Below are 22,169 nucleotides of genomic sequence, written 5' to 3'. Positions count from 1 at the left end.
AGCAGTAATTCTGGATGTGGTGGAAGACAGCGATCATTGACCTGTCTGCTATGGGAAAGTGAGGTCCATAGACCCAGCTTCAGCATGGGAGAGTCCAATAATCCTAAAGGCCTTGGTTTCCACGGCACTAAGCTGAGCAAGATGTGAGACAGGGGAGCCAGCCCAGAGCGGAGAGCAGTATTCCATCAAGTTGTGGATGAAGGTATTGTAGGTGGATAATTCAGGTGTACCAAGGAAGGACTTTGTACAATGCAGTATGCCCAGTCCGTGACTGACTTTGGAGGAAATTGGGTTTGCCCAAGAAAGATCATGGGTGATAGTAATACCCAGGAGTTTCAGTGACTGAACTTCCTCAAGAGGAGGTTAAGAAAGTAGATAGGAGGGTTTGCCAGATGGTCCTTTCAGATAGACAGAGACAGAGACAGATAAGTTGGGATTGAAAGACATATTCAAAGTGTTTGGCCATCTTGTGATTTTGTCAAGAACTGAGGAGAAGGAAGAGGCTGCAGACTGTTTGTCTGAATTATGAGGGATGTCACTGTAGAAAGTGAAGGCATCACCAAAAGATAAAGGTGATTTCCCTGAGAGTCAGAGAGATCATTAATGAAGATCACAAATAGGACTGAGCCCAGAAGACCTTGACAAAACAAACAGTAGAAAGAGAGGGGAGCAACTGTGGGGGGAGTTTGGAGAGTCGAAAGGGGGTGGGATGAGGGGGCTGGAAGCCAAAAGGGGGCAAGACGGAGGGGGAGATGACAGACAACCTCTTTTAAAAAAAAAAACTTAAAAATAAAAAAAGAAGTACCTTGGGGGCACTCCAGCATTGACAGGGAGAGGAGATGAAAGGATTCCGTTGAGAGCCACATTTTGGCTATGAGAATGGAGGTCAGTAATCGAAGAGTGGAGTTGGCCTTAGATGCCACAGGCAGAGAGTTTGGAAAGCAAGGCATGATGCCAGACTATCAAAAGCTCGAGATAGGTCCAGAGAGACGGCCCTGATCTCATGTCTGACATGGAAGGTCTCCATTCAGTGTTGAGTTAGTAGAAGCAGCATGTCCAAGGTAGAGTGACCTGGTCTGAATCCAAATTAGTGATCCGAGATGAGGTTGTTGAAGAAAAGGAATGATTTCATATCAACTGTGATGATGGATTCCATAACCTTGCTGATGATTGGAGCCGATGCCATCCAGAAGCAGAATCAGAGTTGAGGGTTGACAGAAACTTCTCCACTTCCTCAGGTGAAAAAAATACAGTCCAGGAGCAGTTGGGAACAACAGGGAAGGATGGGTACAAAGCGCGGGGGGTTGGACACAAGATTTGGAAGCGAACACAGAATTGAGGCATTTGGCCTTCTCAAGGCCCTGTCACACCTTGACGTTTTAGCCAGCGTATGGCAAGGTATCAAAATGTATGTAAAACGCTGGCGTACGCTGAACTACTGATGTTTTTTTTCCAGTTTTGGACGTATTCATAACAAGTTGGACGTATGCATAACGTATTAGTGATGTACACATAACGTTTCGATAATATATAGACAACATACCAACGAATGCTGAGCGTGTTGTCGGCGTTCACAACCTATGCCCAACGATGGTCTAACTTATGCATAGCGCGGCAGCGTATCGTCGATGATCACGTGGCATAGGCTATTAATAGGCTGCGGCTTGACGATTCAAATCATAACCACACTAGACATCGAAGTGTCAAGCCACTGTCACACCTTGACGTTTTAGCCAGCGTATGCCGACGTACGAAAAATTTGCTGAATACGCTGGCACACGTCGAATACGTTATGGGTAAGTTTTGTATACGTTAAGAGCACGCTGGCATACGTCGTAGTACGCCGAGTACGTCAACAAATTTTCAGCATGTTGAAAATTTTTCGACGTATGCCAGTGTATGACACACGTTCCGCATACGCTGGCCATAAGTTGTAGGCACGTTACGCGATCGTCGACACATTTTACTTGTAAGTTACTCATAAGTCAAAACACGTCGAGGTAATGGTTAGGCCTAGGTCACATTTGCCATGGCGGCCGTGGGGTCTCCAAAATCTGCGGCCACGAGCAATTATACGGCGGCCGCAGTATTTCCACGGTCACACAATGTAGCAGTCACATATGTTTTTATTTTTCGGGGAGCTGCACGGCGTATTTATAAATTGTGGAGACCGAAAACGTGGGGGTGCCGTACGGTCTTTGATTTGATGTCGCACGGTGACCTTAGGGCGTCGCTGCGGCGGCCATAGAATTTTCAAGGCAGACGCAAGGTGCCCGCAAGGCGACCGCAGGGGGTCCTAAGGCGAACGTGCGGCCAGACGGACGGTAACGAGTGGGTATATATACCAGTTCTTTTTTTTACCGAAATAAAAATATACCAGTATATATAACTGAATATACTATAACTATAATATACCGTGGTGCCCCCAGAATCCAAACGCCCCATTGTTTGAACAAAGTGTCTATTTTCAGACAAGAGGGCAAATATCTATTTGGGGTGGGGGGGTCAACCCCCCTCCCCCGTAGACCACTTAATGAGCGCAGATTTTGATGCGGTCTGTACACCTTCGTTCGGCATCAGCGATGAATCTTGTGGCGAAGTTTCATCAAAATCATGTTTAGTTCAAGCGATAATGACTGAAGTGTTTACTGACTGACCAACCGACCTACAGATACTGCTCGATCGCGTAAGCTCACCTGACTAAAGTCCAGGTGAGCGAATAATACACTTGTTTGTGTGTCCATCCTTCTGTCTGTAACATTCTGTTCCACCAATTGGTTCGGCAGTTCGCCTGACTCCACCCACAATTTCCTCTTGGAAAACATCATACGGTCGCCATGCTGAGGCCAATTGCTATGCGAAGCCAAAGACATGTTCGGAGCTGTCATTATTCGCAATCGTCATGTGATCGCCGCAAGTTTTCCCTTCATTGTAAAACGGCCAAAGCGATAGTTGAGGATGCCAATCGGCGTCACAGGCCTTGTGAAGATCGGTCTCAGCGATCGAGGCAGTGGTCTGTTACCTTATACACTGCCCAAATAACAACATGGCATTCTCTCAAGCAGGGCTTAAACCCATGTCATTATGAAAGGTATTTGTCCGAGGTCATTATTTGCTTTCAACGATGTGTATACCAGGCCCCCCTAACAAACGGACGCCAACGTTGTCAGACGGAATGAAAACCCGTCATTCTTGTTACAAAAACAGCTAAAATTGATGAAAAAGCGGCCGAAATTGAAACCAACACAGTAATTACGGTCGCAATAGCAGATATAATGGAAACCAACACGTTTATTCTCCACACAAGAACGGTCAATCCCGAAATAGAACGGTGGGGAACGGAAGCAACATCGGTTATTTCTGTCGCGAAACGTCCGAGAGAGAAACAAAAGCGGTTCATTCCGGTTACTGTAGTGCGAACAAGATGGCGGATGCAGTCGAACGACCTGTTACGGTATGTAAATTTTTAGTGCTTGTGCCTCGAACATAAATGTGATATAGATAATATATAGTGGGTAGTACCTGATGTAGTTTTAACAATTTATTAAACCGGATTTTGTTGTGATGATAATGTTTGGTTTGCCTGTATTTCGAGCCCCCGAGTGAAGGATCGCGAGTTGTGTCGGCCTAGTTCAACATAGGGGATCGTGTATGGGATCTTTTTACAGTTTTTACTTCATATTTACTTTGTTATTTTATTGGAATTCGCAATTTATTATTACTATCAAATTTTACCTCTTGCAAATATAAACGATCAATCGTCACTGATCGCTGCAGCACGGGGGGCACGAATTTCACGAAATGTCAGCCACACATTAAGTCAAGAGGGCGCATTTATCGCTGCTTGTATAATATCCCGTACCACAAACGGGTTTTCATTAACACACATGATATATTGGTGTCAGGTCAGGTTAGATCCGAGACCTGCTACAGGTACCATGTAAACCTGTACTAATCTGTTCCATGGTCGAGTTGTCGGCGACTAAACCGTCTCCCCCACCAGGTTTTCTGGTGAGGAGGGTGTTTGGATATGGACACCCAGCAGGATTAAAAACAAAACCTGTCAAAGGGCAGAGGAGCTCCTTGTGAGCCAACGGCCATCCATATCTAGTGCCCAACTGTGCCTGCAGACGTCCTCCTGCAGTTGGGTTACTTCTTATTAGGAGGTTGGTGGCAGGATTTGCACTCCGGCCACCGTAAAACGCTTCATTCCGCAAAACGCAAAAACGCAAAAAAATCTGAAAACCCACTCCGTGGGAGTACCTCCTGTGCAGCTTCCCTTCGCAGGGCAGCTCACCGGATGACGGGATTGGGGCAAAGCCTTCGGGACCCCCAATCTTTGATAGGAGGGAAACCACGGGGTAACATCCCTGGGTCAGATTGCGGGAGAGTGTGTCGGAGTGGTGCTGAGGTGTCGTCCACCAGACGGCGGTCTCCTTGGGTTAACCTGAGGCGGTCCCTTCGGGTGGGTGCCTGGAATGTCCTATCCCTAAGAGAGGATGATCACCTGTCTCTGTTATCATCTGAGCTCAAGCGTTTGGACATCGGGATTGCAGCTCTCTCTGAGGTTTGGAGACCGGATTGCGGCGAGATAATGGTGGGTGGTTACACCTACGATTGGTCTGGTCGCTCTGATGGTTACCATACCCAAGGAGTTGCTGTAGCTGTGTCCAATAAGCTGACCCCAATGATAATTGAGGTAACACCGGTCAACGAGCATATTATGAGATTAAGGATTCGCCACTCCTTAGGTGTCATTTCCCTGGTCTCTGTTTATGCTCCGACTGAGGCGAGTGATCTCACCGTGAAGGACACATTCTACGCCACACTCGAGTCTGTGGTTGATCAGTGCCCCAGACGAGATACACTTCTAGTCTTGGGGGATTTCAATGCATCGACTGGAACTGATAGGGATGGTTATGAGGTGTGTGTTGGTCCCCATGGGTCAGGAACTATGAACCAGAATAGCACTAAGTTCCTTGACTTTGCAAGAAGTCATGGACTTAGGGTGGCTGGTTCATGGTTTCAGCGCCCACAAGCTCATCGCTGAACTTGGTATTCCAACGCTGGCGGTGTGGCAAAGGAGATTGACCATGTCCTCATTGACGGTCGTTGGAGGATGATCCAGAACTGCAGGGTCTACCGGAGTGCTCAGTTCCTCAATACTGACCACAGGCTTGTTGTAGCAACTCCAAAGCTGCACATTAAATCCTGGAGAATGGTACCATCCCAGCCTAGGCTGGATGTTGGCAAGCTCAGGGATGAGAGAGTAGCTGAGGAGTTTGCGAACAGGCTGAGTGGACACTTGGGGGGGTCTGGGTGCTTTGGGGGGTCCTGAAGAGTTGTGGAGCACCTTCAAGACCACCGTCCTTGATGTTGCCGGTGGATGTCTTGGAGCTCACCGCAGGGCAAAGAAGAATTTTGTCTCTCAAGGGACACTGGATACCATTGACCAGAGTCGCAGGGCCAGGCTGAATGGCAGAGCTGAGCTGTTCAGGGAGCTGAGGCGTAAAACTGTACGTGCACTGAGGGTGGACAATGAGGCCTATGTGCGAGGAATCTGTGAGGGGGTAGAGCATCACCTGTGGACAGGTGATTCTCGTCCCGCTTACAGGGGAATTCGCGCATTACGTTCATCCAAGCCCATCCCTCGGAGCACTGCAGTTCGAGCAGAGAGTGGTAGGCTCTTGACAGAGGAGTCTGAAGTGAAGGCCCGCTGGGCCGGTTACTTTGAGCGGTTGTACCAGGCTGATCCCCCAGCTGTCGAGTTGGACGTCAAGGGTGTTAAAATCCCTGTTGCTGACCCTCCAATCAACTGTGGTCCACCTTCGCTTGTGGAAACACGGGCTGCGGTGAACCAGTTGAAACGGGGCAAAGCTCCAGGGATCTGTGGCATCCATGCTGAACTTCTCAAGGCTGGTGGAAATGCTGCACTCGTGTCGTTGCATGCAGTTTTGTGCTCTGCCTGGAACACAGGCATCATCCCAACTGACTGGAAGAGGGGCCTTGTTGTCCCTCTCTGGAAAGGGAAGGGTGATCGCCAAGACTGCAACAACTACCGAGGGGTGACGCCGCTCTCAGTGCCGGGCAAGGTCTTTGCTCGGATAATTCTTGATAGGGTTCGCCACCATCTGCTTGAGCACCAGCGTCCAGAGCAGTCAGGCTTTACACCAAAGAGGTCAACGATTGACCGTATCCTTGCCCTTCGTGTCCTCACCGAACGCAGACGAGAGTTTCGGCAGGGGCTGATTGCAGCCTATGTTGATCTCTGTAAAGCGTTCGATTCAGTGAATCGGGATGTCCTCTGGAGGATTCTTGGTCTTCGTGGGGTGCCACCGAAACTGATCGATCTGATGTCTGAACTCTACTCTGGTACTGAGAGTGCTGTGAAGTGTGGTGGTACCATCTCTGACTTATTTCCAGTTGTTACTGGTGTTCGTCAGGGATGTGTACTTGCCCCCACACTTTTCAGCACTTGTATGGACTGGATTTTATGGAGGATGTCGGAGAGTTCAATCTGCGGTGCATCGTTTGGGAATGTCAAGATCTCGGACCTTGATTTTGCAGATGATGCAGTCATCTTTGCGGAGACTTTAGATAGCCTTTTGGGGGCCCTCGAGGTTCTGAATGAGGAGTCGGAGCCGTTGGGATTACGGATTTCTTGGGTCAAAACTAAGATCCAGGCTTTTGGTGACATCTTGGATGCTGCTGTCCTGTCTGTGTCTGTTTGTGGTGAGGATGTTGAGGTCGTGGATAGATTCACTTACCTTGGCAGTGATATTCATGTCTCCGCAGGTTGTGAGCCGGAGGTCAATAGACGTCTGGGTCGGGCCTGGGGAGTCATGGATTCACTGGATCATGGGGTGTGGCGCTGCCGGTACCTGTGCGGGAGGACGAAAGTCCGAGTCTTCAGGTCCTTGGTACTTCCAGTCTTGCTCTCTGGGTGCGAGACTTGGACTTTGAGCAAGGATCTGAGACGGAGACTTAATTCCTTTGGTACCAAGTCTCTTCGGAGAATCCTTGGCTATCGCTGGTCGGATTTTGTGTCCAACGAGCGGTTGCTGAGAGAAACTCGGATGAGATTTGTTACCTGCATAGTCCGTGAGCGTCAGCTGCGGCTGTATGGACATGTGGCTCGTTTTCCTGACGCTGATCCTGCTCACCAGATTCTCTCAGCGAGGGAGTCTCGTGAGTGGAGGAGGCCAATGGGCCGACCACATGCCTCATGGTTGCAGCAGGTTGACCAGCATCTCAAGGAGATGGGGATGGGCCTGGCATCTGCCTGGGGGATGGCCAGACAGAGGCCCCTGGAGTACCGGCGGAAAGTGGACGCAGCGACGCGCTGTTCTGGCACATGCTCCCATACCTGACCTGACCTGACATGATATATTCACGGCAGACTACGTTAAAGTTAACTCACCATAACTTCAAGAACTTTTCAAGCCGCCATGTTTCCCACGTTATGGTAACCGGAATGAATCGCTTTCGCTTCGGTCTCCGCCGTTTCGCGACGGAAATAACCGATGTTGCTTCCATTCCCCACCGTTTTATCGTGGGATTGTCCGTTCTTGTGTCCGTCACGACCGTTCTTGTGTGTAGAATAAACGTGTTGGTTTCCATTATATTTGCTATTGCGACCGTAATTACTCTGTTGGTTTCAATTTCGGCCGATTTTTCATCAATTTTAGCTGTTTTTGTAACAAGAATGACGGGTTTTCATTCCGACTGACAACGTTGGCGTCCGTTTGTTGGGGGGGGGGGCTGGTATATTTGCATCAAGAATGTGTTAATTGGTTTTGGGTTGTTTATTGTCCATATCTTTTTCGCATATCTCACGGGATTGTGAGTTGGATCGGCAACGATGACGGGTGGGAATGGGGGTTCGTAAGCTTGAAGAGAGAAAGGGATTGAAGCCTTAGGGTTGGGAGGGGGAGGGTGAGGACTTGGGGTTTGTAAGGTGAGTGTTGGGAGAGGTGGGGGGGGATGGGGGGAAGGGGAGGGAGTTGAGCACTGAAGTCACATTTTACATTCCATAGAATTTCTATGGGTCCCTGCTAGTCTTGCCATAATGCAGCTATGACATATGTGGGTATGTATGTAGCCAAAATATTGCCCTCTGTTGGTGTGTGGGCTCGTCCAGAAGTGGACGAGAAACCGAAGCGAGAACTCAATTGCAAAGATATTATACATGTGCACACAAAATAATTTAATTTGAAACTAATTACCTCCACCACAGAAGGTGAAGGACATCTCACCCCTTTCTGTCTGTCTGTGTACAGGATATCTCAAAAAGTTGTGGATGGATCTGGATGAAACATGGTGGGTATGTTGGGTGTGTGACAAGGAAGAATTGATTCAATTTTGGTAAAGATCCAAATCCGGATCCGACTACCAGAAACTTTTAAGTGATTCTTCACCATTGAGAGATAGGGCAAAAACGACATAGTACTGCAGAGCATATTTCAAAAATCGATTGGACCCGATATGTTCTCGTGGATCAGGCATTACGTGGCGGAGGTATGTGCTCTACCGAGTACCCGTCTAGTTAACCTCCGCCATCGAAGATGGACGGAGGTTACTGTTTTCACCCCTGTCTGTTTGTTTGTGAACAGTATTACGGAAAAACTCCGACAGATTTCAACGAAACTTAGTGGGGGGATTAGGTATGGTCCAAGGATCATGCCATTAGATTTTGGACTTGGTCCAAAATCCAATATGGCCGCGATGGCGGCCAATTTGAAAAAATATTTGAATTTTTGTTTTTGCATTTCTACATGTTTTAAGTGATTTCCAACAACAACAAAAAAAATTGTTTGAGAAAAAAAAGAAAAAAGAAAAAACCAAAATTTTGCAACTTTTTTTTTCAACAAAATTTCGATTTTTTTTTTTGCATTTCTACATGTTATAAGTGATTTCCAACAAAAAAAAACATGCCAAAATTATAATTGCGGCTGATTTTGGAACTTCAGGTGGATATACCCACGTGAAATCAATTTCTGTCTCAAGGAATGTAGTTATGATGAATGAATTGAGTATGTAAAAGTTAAAAGTAAAAGGGAAAGTTGCAAACTATAACTCTGTGAGCACTGTTGACGTCAAATTGAATGAATAGGATATCAGGTTCACTCGAGTGACCGAGCAGTATTGGCGGCGGAGGTTTTGCACTCTACCGAGTGCTCCCCCTCTAGTTAAATAATGCATCTATCACAGAACATGGTTATATAAGCTGTTTGAGAAGATTAGATAGGTGTTTTTACTGCCCATCATAGACGGGCCCTTCAGCTAGTAATCACAAGGATAACTGGAAGGGCACTTGGTGGAGCACATACCTCCACCACGTAATGCCTGATCCACGAGAACATATCGGGCCCATCACATTTTTGAAATATTCTGGACAGGACTATATCGTTTTTGGCCCTCTCTCAATGGTGAAGTCACTTTTAAAAAGTTTAAGAAAAAATTATTGTATCCGGATCCGGATCTTCACCAAAATCGAATCAATTCTTCCGTGTGACACACCCAACATGTCCACCAAGTTTCATCCGAATCTGTCCACAACTTTTTGAGATATCATGCTCCATATCAGTTTCGCCCCATCTCTCAATGGTGAAGAATCACTTTTTAAAATTCTAGTAGTCGGATCCGGATCTTTACCAAAATCTAATCAGTTAGTCCGTGTCACACACCAAACCTGTCCACAAAATTTCATCCGGATCCATCCACAAGTTGTTGATATATCCTGTACACAAAGAGACAGAAAGGGGTGAAAACATAACCTCCTTCACCTTCGGTGATTCGGTGAATCAACACGATTCCTCCGGCTGCTCCCACACGGAGCACCTGCTTCTAGTTTTATGAATGAGAACAGATTATACGAGCATTGTTACTGCAGAGCGGGGATATTAACACTTTACCCTTCCTTTTACACTAAAACAAAACAATTGTTGCTTTTCAGGATCTGTGCAACACTCAATAATGATACAGTAAAATCTATCTGTCCAGACATAATGTGCTTCTGATACTGTCTTTTGTGTTAAGTGGAGGTAATATGTATGTGCTGTTTAACTCCTCCACTTCACGCTACTCCCTCCATCTTGGGGCCACCCCAGAATCCTGTGTATCCATACTCACCAGAATAGATGCGTTTTCATTCGTCTTCATTTCATCCACTACGGCAACTGCTTTGCAATGTTGCTTGTTAATCTTCCCATTGTCAGAGCTAAAAAGCCGCTGGTCAGACGGCAGCTTGGAATGAACAGGCAGTGGTAAGGTCACCTTGCTTCTGGTGCTACGTTGCGGCTCAGGCGGAGCATCAGTTGGTTCTGTGATTGTCGTAACAGCAGCTTTCTTTCGGCCGGTCTGCTTCTGCTCAACCTCAACTTCCTTGTCTTTTTCCATCAAGCTCGCAGAGGCCATTTTCCTGCGGCTGGTTCGCTTTTGCTCAAACTTTGGATTATTATTAGGTTGCGCTGGAACAGTATCGACGTTTGCTTTCCTCTGACTCGTTTGTTGGCGCTCAGGTGTAGCTTCGTCTTGTTCAGTCACTGAATGGGCAACAGCTTTTCTCTGGCTGGTTCGCTGTATCCCAAGACTCGCTGCAGGTTTCGTAATGTTCATAACAACTGCTTGATTTTGCTCTGATGCAGCCTCACATTGTGTTCTCATTAACATATTGTCCACCTTTCCATTGTTGGTGGGATGTTTTTCTGTTGAATGCGTGGATTGCTCCACTCCAGTAGTAATGGCAGCTTTTCTCCGGCTACTTCGCTTCTGCTCAGGCGGAGCATCAGGTTGTTCCGTGATTACAGGAACAAACGCTTTTCTCTGGCTATTTTGTGGTTTCTCTTGAACTGGTGCTTCCGCAAGTTGTTCCACCTTCATAGCAACAGGTGCTTTACACCGGCGAGTTCGCTTTTGTACAGGTGGTGTTGCAAACTCTTGCATCACCGCAATATTGTCCACTACGCCAAAGTTCGAGTGATGATCCGATGAAGGCTTGGGTTGCTCCACTCCATCAGTAATGGTAGCTTGTCTCTGGCCGCTTCGCTTCTGTTCAGGTGGAGTGTCAGGTTGTTCCATTGCAGCTGCAACAAATGCTTTCCTCCGGCTATTCCTCGTTTTCCGTTGAACTGGTGCTTCCGCAAGTTGTTCCACCTCCATAGCAACAGGTGCTTTACACCGGCGAGTTCGTTTTTGCACAGGTGGTGTTGAAAACTCTTGTATCACCACAATGTCGTCTACTTTCCCAAAGTCAGAGTGATGCTGCTCTGATAAAGGCGTGGGCTGCTCGACGCCAGCAGTCATGGTAGCTTTTCTCTGGCTGCTTCGCTTCTTCTCAGGGGGAGGGTCAGGTTGTTCCACTACTGAAGGTGCAAATCCTTTCCTCCGGCTGTTTCGTTTTAAGCAAACTGGTGCTTCCACACGTTGTCCTGTCTCCAGAGCAACAGGTCCTTTACACGGGCCAGTTTGTTTTTGCACACGTGGTGCTTCAAAGTGTTGTGTCATTTCAATGTTGTGTACTTTTCCATAGTCAGAGTGATGTTTCTCTGATAAAGGCTTGGGTTGCTCCACTCCAATAATAATGGTGGCGTTTTTTCGGCCGCTTCGCTTCTGTTCAGGTTGAGCGCCAAACTGTTCCGTTGCCAGAGTAACAAATGCTTTCCTCCGGCTATTTCTTGTTTTCCCTTCAACTGGTGCTTCCACTGGTTGTTCCATCTCCATAGCAACAGGTGCTTTACACCGGCGAGTTCGTTTTTGCACAGGTGGTGTTGAAAACTCTTGCATCACCACAATGTCGTCTACTTTCCCACCGTCAGATTGATGTTGCTCTGATAAAGGATTGGGTTGCTCAACTCCAGTAGTAATGGTAGTTTTTCTCCGGCTGCTTCGCTTCTGCTGAGGTGGAACATCAGATTGTTTCATTACTGTAGGAACAGATGCTTTCTTCCGGCTGGATCGTTTTTGGCGAAATGGAGCTTCCCTATGTTGTTCCGTCACTGTAACGGAATCTGTTTTATGCCGGCTGTTTCTTTGTTGTTCAGATGTTACCCGAGATTGTTCCGCCGCTACAACATCTGTTTTCCCAAAGCCAGTATGATGTTGCTCAGTTAAAAGCTTGGCTTGTTTCAACGCTTGAGCATCATTTACGTTCTTACAGCTAGCTTGTTGCTCTTCAGGTTGTTTTGGTACTGCAGCATTGGCAGCTGTCCACCGATTCGTTCTCGGTTCTTCAGAAGGTGCCTCAAGCTGCTCCGGAAAAGAAACATGCTCTTTCTTCCGATTTGTTCGTTTTCTCTTCAATGGAGACTCGGATTGGTGCACCATTGTAAGAATGCCAACTCGCATTTGGCTTCCTTTCTGCTGCTCAGATGAAACCTCAGGTTTTTCTGAAAATTTTCTTTGAATCCTGGCTTCTTGGGAAGCTAATGTTTTCACGTTTTCAATGACAGCAACAGCTGCATTTGTTGTGGGGGTGACAGATGTCTCTGCAAGGCCATTTACATTCTCCTCCGTTGCACAAAGAGTCGGCCGCTGTTGAAGTTCCATTAATTTTCTGTTTGCAGGGCCATCGTTGTCTGGAGATTCCAGGACAGGTACAATTTCGGTGGCCTCCGTTGAGCTAGCCCTTGTCAGAGCCTTCAATTTCTCCTCCAAGTTTTCAGGTTGCTTTGAACGAAACTGTGCAATTTGTTCAGGGCTTTTCACCAAATCATTTGATGGCCAAATTGGAGTTTGAATAGTTACATCCAACCCCTCCGAAAAGCGGGTATTCAGGAGCTGACACGCAGTATCTCCCAATTTCTTTGGCATAATTCGTGCCTGAGGAGTCCCCATCACGATGTCCCGTGTATTTTCCGGTGTTTGAACAACGTTGTCACTTTCATCAAATGAGGCGCAGGTCACCTCTTCAGGAGTATCGAACATTCCAGCAATGTTCATAGCAGGAGAATCTACCGTTTGTTGTTTCTCAATATTGTTTCCTGAATGCTGTATTGCAGTTATTGTTTGCACAACATCAAACTCTTTTAAACCACCCTTGGATGAAGAAGCATTGCACTTCGTCTTTGGAGTCTTCGCCTTTCTATGAAGCTCCAAAGCTAAATTTTGGTTAATCTGATTTGAGGAATTAAAATTATCTGAAAAGCTATTGGACAAGAAGGGATGCTTTACTTCTGGTGTCTTGTCCATCTTTTTCAGCCCAGAACTATTGGGTTCTCCTTTTGCGATTTTCATCTTGCCTTTACCACCACATGTGAGTGGCAGAATTTGTTTCCCATCGATCGCAAGCTTTTCTTTGACGTCACTCATCGATACAGACCTCAAGTTCTTGTCAGCCCTGGTAGTATGGTTACTATGCAAAAGATCGGATGGTTCCCGTCTGTCTGTCTCTTTGCTTCTTCTCTGAAATATTGTCACGAGATGACTGCGAGAGAGACACCCCTCCTCTTTTTTTCGTAGACTCTGGCACTTCCTCTCTCGGCCACTTCTTGATCGCAAAGTCAGATTGATCTCTGGTGTGGACAAAACTTCTTTCACACCAGTGAAAGGTGTCAAGGTTTGCCACTGCTTTGAAGCCATGCTCCTGGTCAGTCGCCCTTCAGCTGGTGGAGACATCTGAGTCTCAAATATCTGTTTTACACCAGTCAAGGGTGTTGAAAAGTCATGCTGCTGTTTGGGAGTCGTGCTGCTGGTATCTCGGACTTCATCTGGTGTGAAAGGTTGCATGCGATACATTTCTTTAACACCGGTTGAAGGTGTCGAGTCACGCTGCAGTTTTGGATTTGTGCTCCTGGTCTTTTGAACTTTTGCTGGTGGTGATTTCTCTTGTTGCTGTTTTGAAGACATGCACATGGTCTGACAGGAATCACCTGGGATGGACAGCTGCTTCTCAAAAATCTCATTCGCAACAGGCAAGGTTGTGGAAATGTCATGCTGCTGTTTTGAAGTGATGCTCCTGGTATTTTGGCCGTTGCCTGGTGTCGATATCCGAGTCTCAAACATGTGTTTTACACCAGTCAAGGGTGATGAAAAGTCATGCCGTTGTTTGGGAGTCTTGCTCCTGGTCTGTCTAACTTCACCTGGTGTCGGCATCTGCATCTCAAAGATCTCTCTCACACCAGTAGACGGTGTTGAAATGTCATGCTGCTCTTTTGTATTGATGCTCCTAGTATTTTGATCGTCGTCTGGTGTTGATATCTGAGTCTCAAACATCTGTTTTACACCAGTCAGAGGTGTTGAAAAGTCATGCTGCTGTTTTGGAATTGTGCTGCTGGTATCTTGGACTTCATCTGGTGTTAAAAGTTGCATGCGATACATTTCATTTACACCAGTCAAAGGTGTTGAGAAGTCATGCTGCTGTTTCGAAGACTTGCTCCTGGTCTGTTTAATTTCACCTGGTGTCGGCATCTGCATCGCAAAGATCTCTCCCACAGCAGTCGACAGTGTTGAAATTTTATCCTGCTCTTTTGGAGTCATGATCCTGGAATGTTGAACTTCATCAATTTCTTTAACACCACTCAGAGGTGTTGAAAAGTCATGTTGCTGTTTGGGAGTCTTGCTCCTGGTCTGTCTAACTTCACCTGGTGTCGACATCTGCATCTCAAAGATCTCTCTCACACCAGTCAACGGTGTTGAAATGGCATGCTGCTCTTTTGTATTGATGCTCCTAGTATTTTGATCGTCGTCTGGTGTTGATATCTGAGTCTCGTACATCTGTTTTACACCAGTCAAGGGTGTTGAAAAGTCATGCCCTTGTTTGGGAGTCTTGCTCCTGGTCTGTCTCACTTCACCTGGTGTCGGCATCTGCATCTCAAAGATCTCTCTCACACCAGTCGACGGTGTTGAAATGTCATGCTGCTCTTTTGTATTGATGCTCCTAGTATTTTGATCGTCGTCTGGTGTTGATATCTGAGTCTCAAACATCTGTTTTACACCAGTCAGAGGTGTTGAAAAGTCATGTTGCTGTTTTGGAATCGTGCTGCTGGTATCTTGGACTTCATCTGGTGTTAAAAGTTGCATGCGATACATTTCATTTACACCAGTCAAAGGTGTTGAGAAGTCCTGCTGCTGTTTGGGAGTCTTGCTCCTGGTCTGTCTAATTTCACCTGGTGTCGACATCTGCATCGCAAAGATCTCTCCCACAGCAGTCGACAGTGTTGAAATATTATCCTGCTCTTTTGGAGTCATGATCCTGGAATGTTGAACTTCATCAATTTCTTTAACACCAGTCAAAGGTGTTGAGAAGTCCTGCTGCTGTTTGGGAGTCTTGCTCCTGGTCTGTCTAACTTCACCTGGTGTCGACATCTGCATCTCAAAGATCTCTCTCACACCAGTCAACGGTGTTGAAATGGCATGCTGCTCTTTTGTATTGATGCTCCTAGTATTTTGATCGTCATCTGGTGTTGATATCTGAGTCTCAAACATCTGTTTTATACCAGTCAAAGGTGTTGAAAAGTCATGCTGCTGTTTGAGAGTCTTGCTCCTGGTCTGTCTCACTTCACCTGGTGTCGACATCTGCGTCACAAAGAGATCTCTCACACCAGTCGACGGTGTTGAAATGTCATGCTGCTGTTTTGGCGTGATGCTCCTGGTAATTTGGTCGTCGACCAGTGTTGATATCTGAGTCTCATACATCTGTTTTACACCAGTCAAAGGTGTTGAGAAGTCATGCTGCTGTTTGGGAGTCTTGCTCCAGGTCTGTCTAATTTCATCTGATGTCGACATCTGCAACTCAAGGATCTCTCTCACACCAGTCAAAGGTGTTGAAATGCCACGCTGCTGTTTTATCATGATGCCACTGGTATTTTGGTCATCAGCTGGTGTTGATATCTGAGTGTCATACATCTGTTTTACACCAGTCAAGGGTGTGGAAATATCATGCTGCTGTTTTGGCGTGTTGCTCCTGGTATTTTGGTCGTCGGCCGGTGTTGATATCTGAGTCTCACACATCTGTTTTACACCAGTCAAAGGCGTTGAAAAATCATGCCCTTGTTTGGGAGTCTTGCTCCTGGTCTGTCTAACTTCAACTGGTGTCGGCATCTGCGTCTTAAACATCTCTCTTACACCAGTAGACGGTGTTGAAATGGCATGCTGCTCTTTTGTATTGATGCTCCTAGTATTTTGATCGTCATCTGGTGTTGATATCTGAGTCTCAAACATCTGTTTTACACCAGTCAGAGGTGTTGAAAAGTCATGCTGCTGTTTTGGAGTTGTGCTGCTGGTATCTTGGACTTCATCTGATGTTAAAAGTTGCATGCGATACATTTCATTTACACCAGTCAAAGGTGTTGAGAAGTCCTGCTGCTGTTTAGAAGACTTGCTCCTGGTCTGTCTAATTTCACCTGGTGTTGGCATCTGCATCTCAAAGGTCTCTCTCACATCAGTTGACAGTGTTGAAATATTATCCTGCTCTTTTGGAGTCATGATCCTGGAATGTTGAACTTCATCAATTTCCTTAACACCAGTCAGAGGTGTTGAAAAGTCATGTTGGTGTTTGGAAGACTTGCTCCTGGTCTGTCTAACTTCACCTGGTGTCGACATCTGCGTCTCAAAGAGATCTCTCTCACCAGTCGACGGTGTTGAAAAGTCATGCTGCTGTTTTGTCGTGATGCTCCTGGTATTTTGGTCGTTGGCTGGTGTTGATATCTGAGGCTCATAAATCTGTTTTACACCAGTCAAGGGTGTGGAAATGTCATGCTGCTGTTTTGGCGTGATGCTCCTGGTATTTTGGTCGTCGGCCGGTGTTGATATCTGAGTCTCACACATCTGTTTTACACCAGTCAAAGGCGTTGAAAAATCATGCCCTTGTTTGGGAGTCTTGCTCCTGGTCTGTCTAACTTCACCTGGTGTTGGCATCTGCATCTTAAACATCTCTCTCACACCAGTAGACGGTGTTGAAATGTCATGCTGCTCTTTTGTATTGATGCTCTTGGTATTTTGATTGTCATCTGGTGTTGATATCTGAGTCTCAAACATCTGTTTTACACCAGTCAGAGGTGTTGAAAAGTCATGCTGCTGTTTTGGAGTTGTGCTGCTGGTATCTTGGACTTCATCTGATGTTAAAGGTTGCATGCGATACATTTTATTTACACCAGTCAAAGGGGTTGAGAAGTCCTGCTGCTGTTTAGGAGTCTTGCTCCTGGTCTGTCTAACTTCACCTGGTGTCGACATCTGCGTCTCAAAGAGATCTCTCTCAACAGTTGACGGTGTTGAAATGTCATGCTGCTGTTTTGTCGTGATGCTCCTGGTATTTTGGTCGTTGGCTGGTGTTGATATCTGAGGCTCATACATCTGTTTTACACCAGTCAAAGGCGTTGAAAAGTCATGCCGTTGTTTGGGAGTCTTGCTCCTGGTCTGTCTAACTTCACCTGGTGTCGACATCTGCATCTCAAAGATCTCTCTCACACCAGTCGACGGTGTTGAAATGTCATGCTGCTCTTTTGGAGTGATGCTCCTGGTATTTGGATCAGTGACCGGTGTGGATATCTGAGTCTCATACATCTGTTTTACACCAGTCAAAGGTGTTGAGAAGTCATGCTGCTGTTTGGGAGTCTTGCTCCTGGTCTGTCTAATTTCACCTCGTGTCGACATCTGCATCTCAAGGATCTCCCTCACACCAGTGAAGGGTGTGGAAATGTCACGCTGCTGTTTTATCATGATGCTACTGGTATTTTGGTCATCAGCCGGTGTTGATATCTGAGGCTCATACATCTGTTTTACACCAGTCAAGGGTGTGGAAATGTCATGCTGTTGTTTTGGCGTGATGCTCCTGGTATTTTGGTCGTTGGCTGGTGTTGACATCCGAGTCTCATACATCTGTTTTACACCAGTCAAAGGCGTTGAAAAGTCATGCCGTTGTTTGGGAGTCTTGCTCCTGGTCTGTCTAACTTCACCTGGTGTCGGCATCTGCATCTCAAAGATCTCTCTCACACCAGTCAACGGTGTGGAAATGTCATGCTGCTGTTTTGTATTGATGCTCCTAGTATTTTGATCGTCATCTGGTGTTGATATCTGAGTCTCAAACATCTGTTTTATACCAGTCAGAGGTGTTGAAATGTCATGCCGTTGTTTGGGAGTCTTGCTCCTGGTCTGTCTAACTTCACCTGGTGTCGACATCTGCATCTCAAGGATCTCTCTCACACCAGTCAATGGTGTGGAAATGTCATGCTGCTGTTTTATCATGATGCTACTGGTATTTTGGTCGTTGGCTGGTGTTGACATCCGAGTCTCATGCATCTGTTTTACACCAGTCAAAGGCGTTGAAAAGTCATGCTGCTGTTTGGGAGTCTTGCTCCTGGTTTGTCTAATTTCACCTGGTGTCGACATCTGCATCTCAAGGATCTCTCTCACACCAGTCAAGGGTGTGGAAATGCCCTGCTGCTGTTTTATCATGATGCTACTGGTATCTTGGTCATCAGCCGGTGTTGATATCTGAGTCTCATACATCTGTTTTACACCAGTCAAGGGTGTGGAAATGTCATGCTGTTGTTTTGGCGTGATGCTCCTGGTATTTTGGTCATTGGCTGGTGTTGACATCCGAGTCTCATGCATCTGTTTTACACCAGTCAAAGGTGTTGAAAAGTCATGCCGTTGTTTGGGAGTCTTGCTCCTGGTCTGTCTAACTTCACCTGGTGTCGGCATCTGCATCTCAAAGATCTCTCTCACACCAGTCAACGGTCTTGAAATGGCATGCTGCTGTTTTGTATTGATGCTCCTAGTATTTTGATCGTCATCTGGTGTTGATATCTGAGTTTCAAACATCTGTTTTATACCAGTCAGAGGTGTTGAAAAGTCATGTTGCTGTTTGGAAGTCTTGCTCCTGGTCTGTCTAACTTCACTTGGTGTCGACATCTGCATCTCTTTGAGATCTCTCACACCAGTCGACGGTGTTGAAATGTCATGCTGCTCTTTTGGAGTGATGCTCCTGGTATTTGGATCAGTGCCTGGTGTTGCTATCTGAGTCTCACACATCTGTTTTACACCAGTCAAAGGTGTTGAGAAGTCATGCTGCTGTTTGGGAGTCTTGCTCCTGGTCTGTCTAATTTCACCTGGTGTCGACATCTGCATCTCAAGGATCTCTCTCACACCAGTCAATGGTGTGGAAATATCATGCTGCTGTTTTATCATGATGCTACTGGTATTTTGGTCATCAGCCGATGTTGATATCTGAGGCTCATACATCTGTTTTACACCAGTCAAGGGTGTGGAAATGTCATGCTGTTGTTTTGGTGTGATGCTCCTGGTATTTTGGTCATTGGCCGGTGTTGACATCCGAGTCTCATGCATCTGTTTTACACCAGTCAAAGGCGTTGAAAAGTCATGCCGTTGTTTGGGAGTCTTGCTCCTGGTCTGTCTAACTTCACCTGGTGTCGACATCTGCATCTCAAAGATCTCTCTCACACCAGTCAACGGTGTGGAAATGTCATGCTGCTCTTTTGGAGTGATGCTCGTGGTATTTGGATCAGTGCCTGGTGTTGCTATCTGAGTCTCACACATCTGTTTTACACCAGTCGACGGTGTTGAAAAGTCATGCTGCTGTATGGGAGTCTTGCTCCTGGTCTGTTTAACTTCACCTGGTGTCGACATCTGCGTCTCAAAGAGATCTCTCACACCAGTCGACGGTATTGAAATGTCATGCTGCTGTTTTGGCGTGATGCTCCTGGTATTTTGGTCGTTGGCCGGTGTGGATATCTGAGTCTCATACATCTGTTTTACACCAGTCAAAGGTGTTGAGAAGCCATGCTGCTGTTTGGGAGTCTTGCTCCTGGTTTGTCTAATTTCACCTGGTGTCGACATCTGCATCTCAAGGATCTCTCTCACACCAGTCAAGGGTGTGGAAATGCCCTGCTGCTGTTTTATCATGATGCTACTGGTATCTTGGTCATCAGCCGGTGTGGATATCTGAGTCTCATACATCTGTTTTACACCAGTCAAGGGTGTGGAAATGTCATGCTGCTGTTTTGTCGTGATGCTCCTGGTATTTTGTTCGTTAGCTGGTGTTGACATCCGAGTGTCATGCATCTGTTTTACACCAGTCAAAGGCGTTGAAAAGTCATGCCGTTGTTTGGGAGTCTTGCTCCTGGTCTGTCTAACTTCACCTGGTGTCGACATCTGCATCTCTTTGAGATCTCTCACACCAGTCAACGGTGTTGAAATGCCATGCTGCTCTTTTGGAGTGATGCTCCTGGTATTTGGATCAGTGCCTGGTGTTGCTATCTGAGTCTCACACATCTGTTTTACACCAGTCGACGGTTTTGAAATGTCATGCTGCTGTTTGGGAGTCTTGCTCCTGGTCTGTTTAATTTCACCTGATGTCGACATTTGCATCTCAGAGAGATATTTCACACCAGTCGACGGTGTTGAAATGTCATGCTGCTGTTTTGGAATCATGATCCTGGTATGTTGAACTTCATGTGATGTTATCTCTCTCACACCAGTCAAGGGTGTGGAAATGTCACGCTGCTGTTTCGTGATGATGCTACTGGTATTTTGGTTGTCGGCCGGTGTTGATATCTGAGTGTCATACATCTGTTTTACACCAGTCAAGGGTGTGGAAATGTCATGCTGCTGTTTGGGAGTCTTGCTCCTGGTCTGTCGAGTTTCACCTGGTGTCGACGTCTGCATCTCAAAGATCTCTCTCACAGCAGTCGATGGGGTTGAAATGTTCTCCTCCGCTTTTGGAATCATGATCCTGGTATGTTGAACTTCATGGGGTGTTACATTCTGCAAGTCATGCATTTCTTTTACACCAGTCAAAGGTGTTGAAAAGTCATGCCGTTGTTTGGGAGTCTTGCTCCTGGTCTGTCTAACTTCACTTGGTGTCGACATCGGCATCTCAGAGAGATCTTTCACACCTGTCGACGGTGTTGAAATGTCATGCTGCTGTTTTGGAATCATGATCCTGGTATGTTGAACTTCATGTGGTGTTACATTCTGCCCGTCATACATTTCTTTTGCATCAGTCAAAGGTGTTGAGTGACATTGCTGTTTTGGACTCGAGCTGGCCTTTCGAACTTCGACTCGTGTTGACATTTCCCTTTGTTTTGGAGTCACATTGAGAGTCTGAGAAAAAGGAGTTGTCATCAAATTCTTTGTTTCAAGGATGTCTTTGACACCTGTTAAAGATGTTGTCATCTCATGATGTTGCTTTGGAGTCTTAATTGGGGTCTTTTGAACTTCAACTGATGTTGATATCTCGCATTGCTTTGAAATTATGCTTAAGATCTGACAAACCTCAGCTGGTGTAGACACATAAGTCTGGCGAATAGGTTGCGGGGTGTCGGAATGACAGCTGGCTGCACAATTCGTATTGATGCAAGATACTTGGCTAACAATGCCCAATTGTTTGTTGAGATCTGGCTCTGCCCCACAACTTAACCTCACGGTATCTACCACTGCAGCATTCGAACGACTGGAAGTATCAAAGCTAACCTGGGGATCAAGGTTGCACAACTTGTCATTAGAAGATTGAAGATTCATGTTGGCATTTGGTGAGTGTGCAACTGAGCTCGTATGCAAAGCCTCAGAGCCCAAGTTAATGCAGGGAGACTTCGACGAGGTTTGAAGTTGGCCACCAGTTACCACATGTGCTGGTGATGAATATAATTGAACGTCAGAGCATTGCGGTCCAGTTGATATGGATTCTTGTAATGGCAAATCTGAAGAAGAGGTGGGAGTTTGTAATGAATGAGTCAAGGATGGCTCAATGAGAGATGGTGATGAATCCAACGAACGCAAGTTTGTTGTCGATTTTGATCTGCGGCGAGTTTTGAGTGGTGACAGTTTACTTTCTCCAGGATAAGCAGAGTTTTTGGGCCGTGGAGTATCAGGATGACGACCAGACTTGGCACTCCCACAACCTCCAAGTTCAGCCATCGTAAATATTGAAGGATGAGTAGTGTGGACATCAATCTTAGAGATAAAACTATTCTCTCTGATGTCTGCCTTGCAGGTCTTGGTGTCATTTCTCTGGCTCAGTAAGGAACTCGATGAACTACAGTTTGTTTTTTTTAAAGGATTGTTTGTCGGTGATTTTAAGATTGTGGGCATCTTGAGTAATGATGATGGGCTTTTGGAAGGTGTGTAATCTGCATTTGGTTGAGCAGGGAAACGTGAAGACTTCAGGAACTGTTTCCAGTCATCAGATTTTGGTGGGCCATCTTCACAGGTCT

At 46.2% G+C, this 22,169-nt stretch overlaps 1 protein-coding gene and 1 long non-coding RNA gene across 4 annotated transcripts in view; one reads left to right on the top strand and one right to left on the bottom strand.

Annotated features, from left to right (window-relative positions):
* The window catches only part of LOC147032281 (uncharacterized), a 96,514-nt gene that overhangs the window by 16,187 nt on the left and 58,158 nt on the right, over positions 1–22,169 (bottom strand). For both annotated transcript variants that reach the window (XM_085869737.1, XM_085869738.1), the window contains one exon: positions 10,132–22,167. In XM_085869737.1, coding sequence (XP_085725863.1) covers positions 10,132–22,167 — 12,036 coding nt within the window. The remainder of the gene's footprint in view (positions 1–10,131; positions 22,168–22,169) is intronic.
* The window catches only part of LOC147032282 (uncharacterized), a 76,464-nt gene that overhangs the window by 1,401 nt on the left and 52,894 nt on the right, over positions 1–22,169 (top strand). The window lies entirely within an intron of this gene.

This window comes from Eptatretus burgeri, chromosome 2 (genome assembly GCF_056783735.1).
Source record: "Eptatretus burgeri isolate ZD-2024b chromosome 2, Ebu_testis_v1, whole genome shotgun sequence".
NCBI classification, from domain to species: domain Eukaryota; kingdom Metazoa; phylum Chordata; class Myxini; order Myxiniformes; family Myxinidae; genus Eptatretus; species Eptatretus burgeri.
Note: the sequence above shows the minus strand (reverse complement) of the source record. Positions and strands in the feature narration are given on the sequence as shown.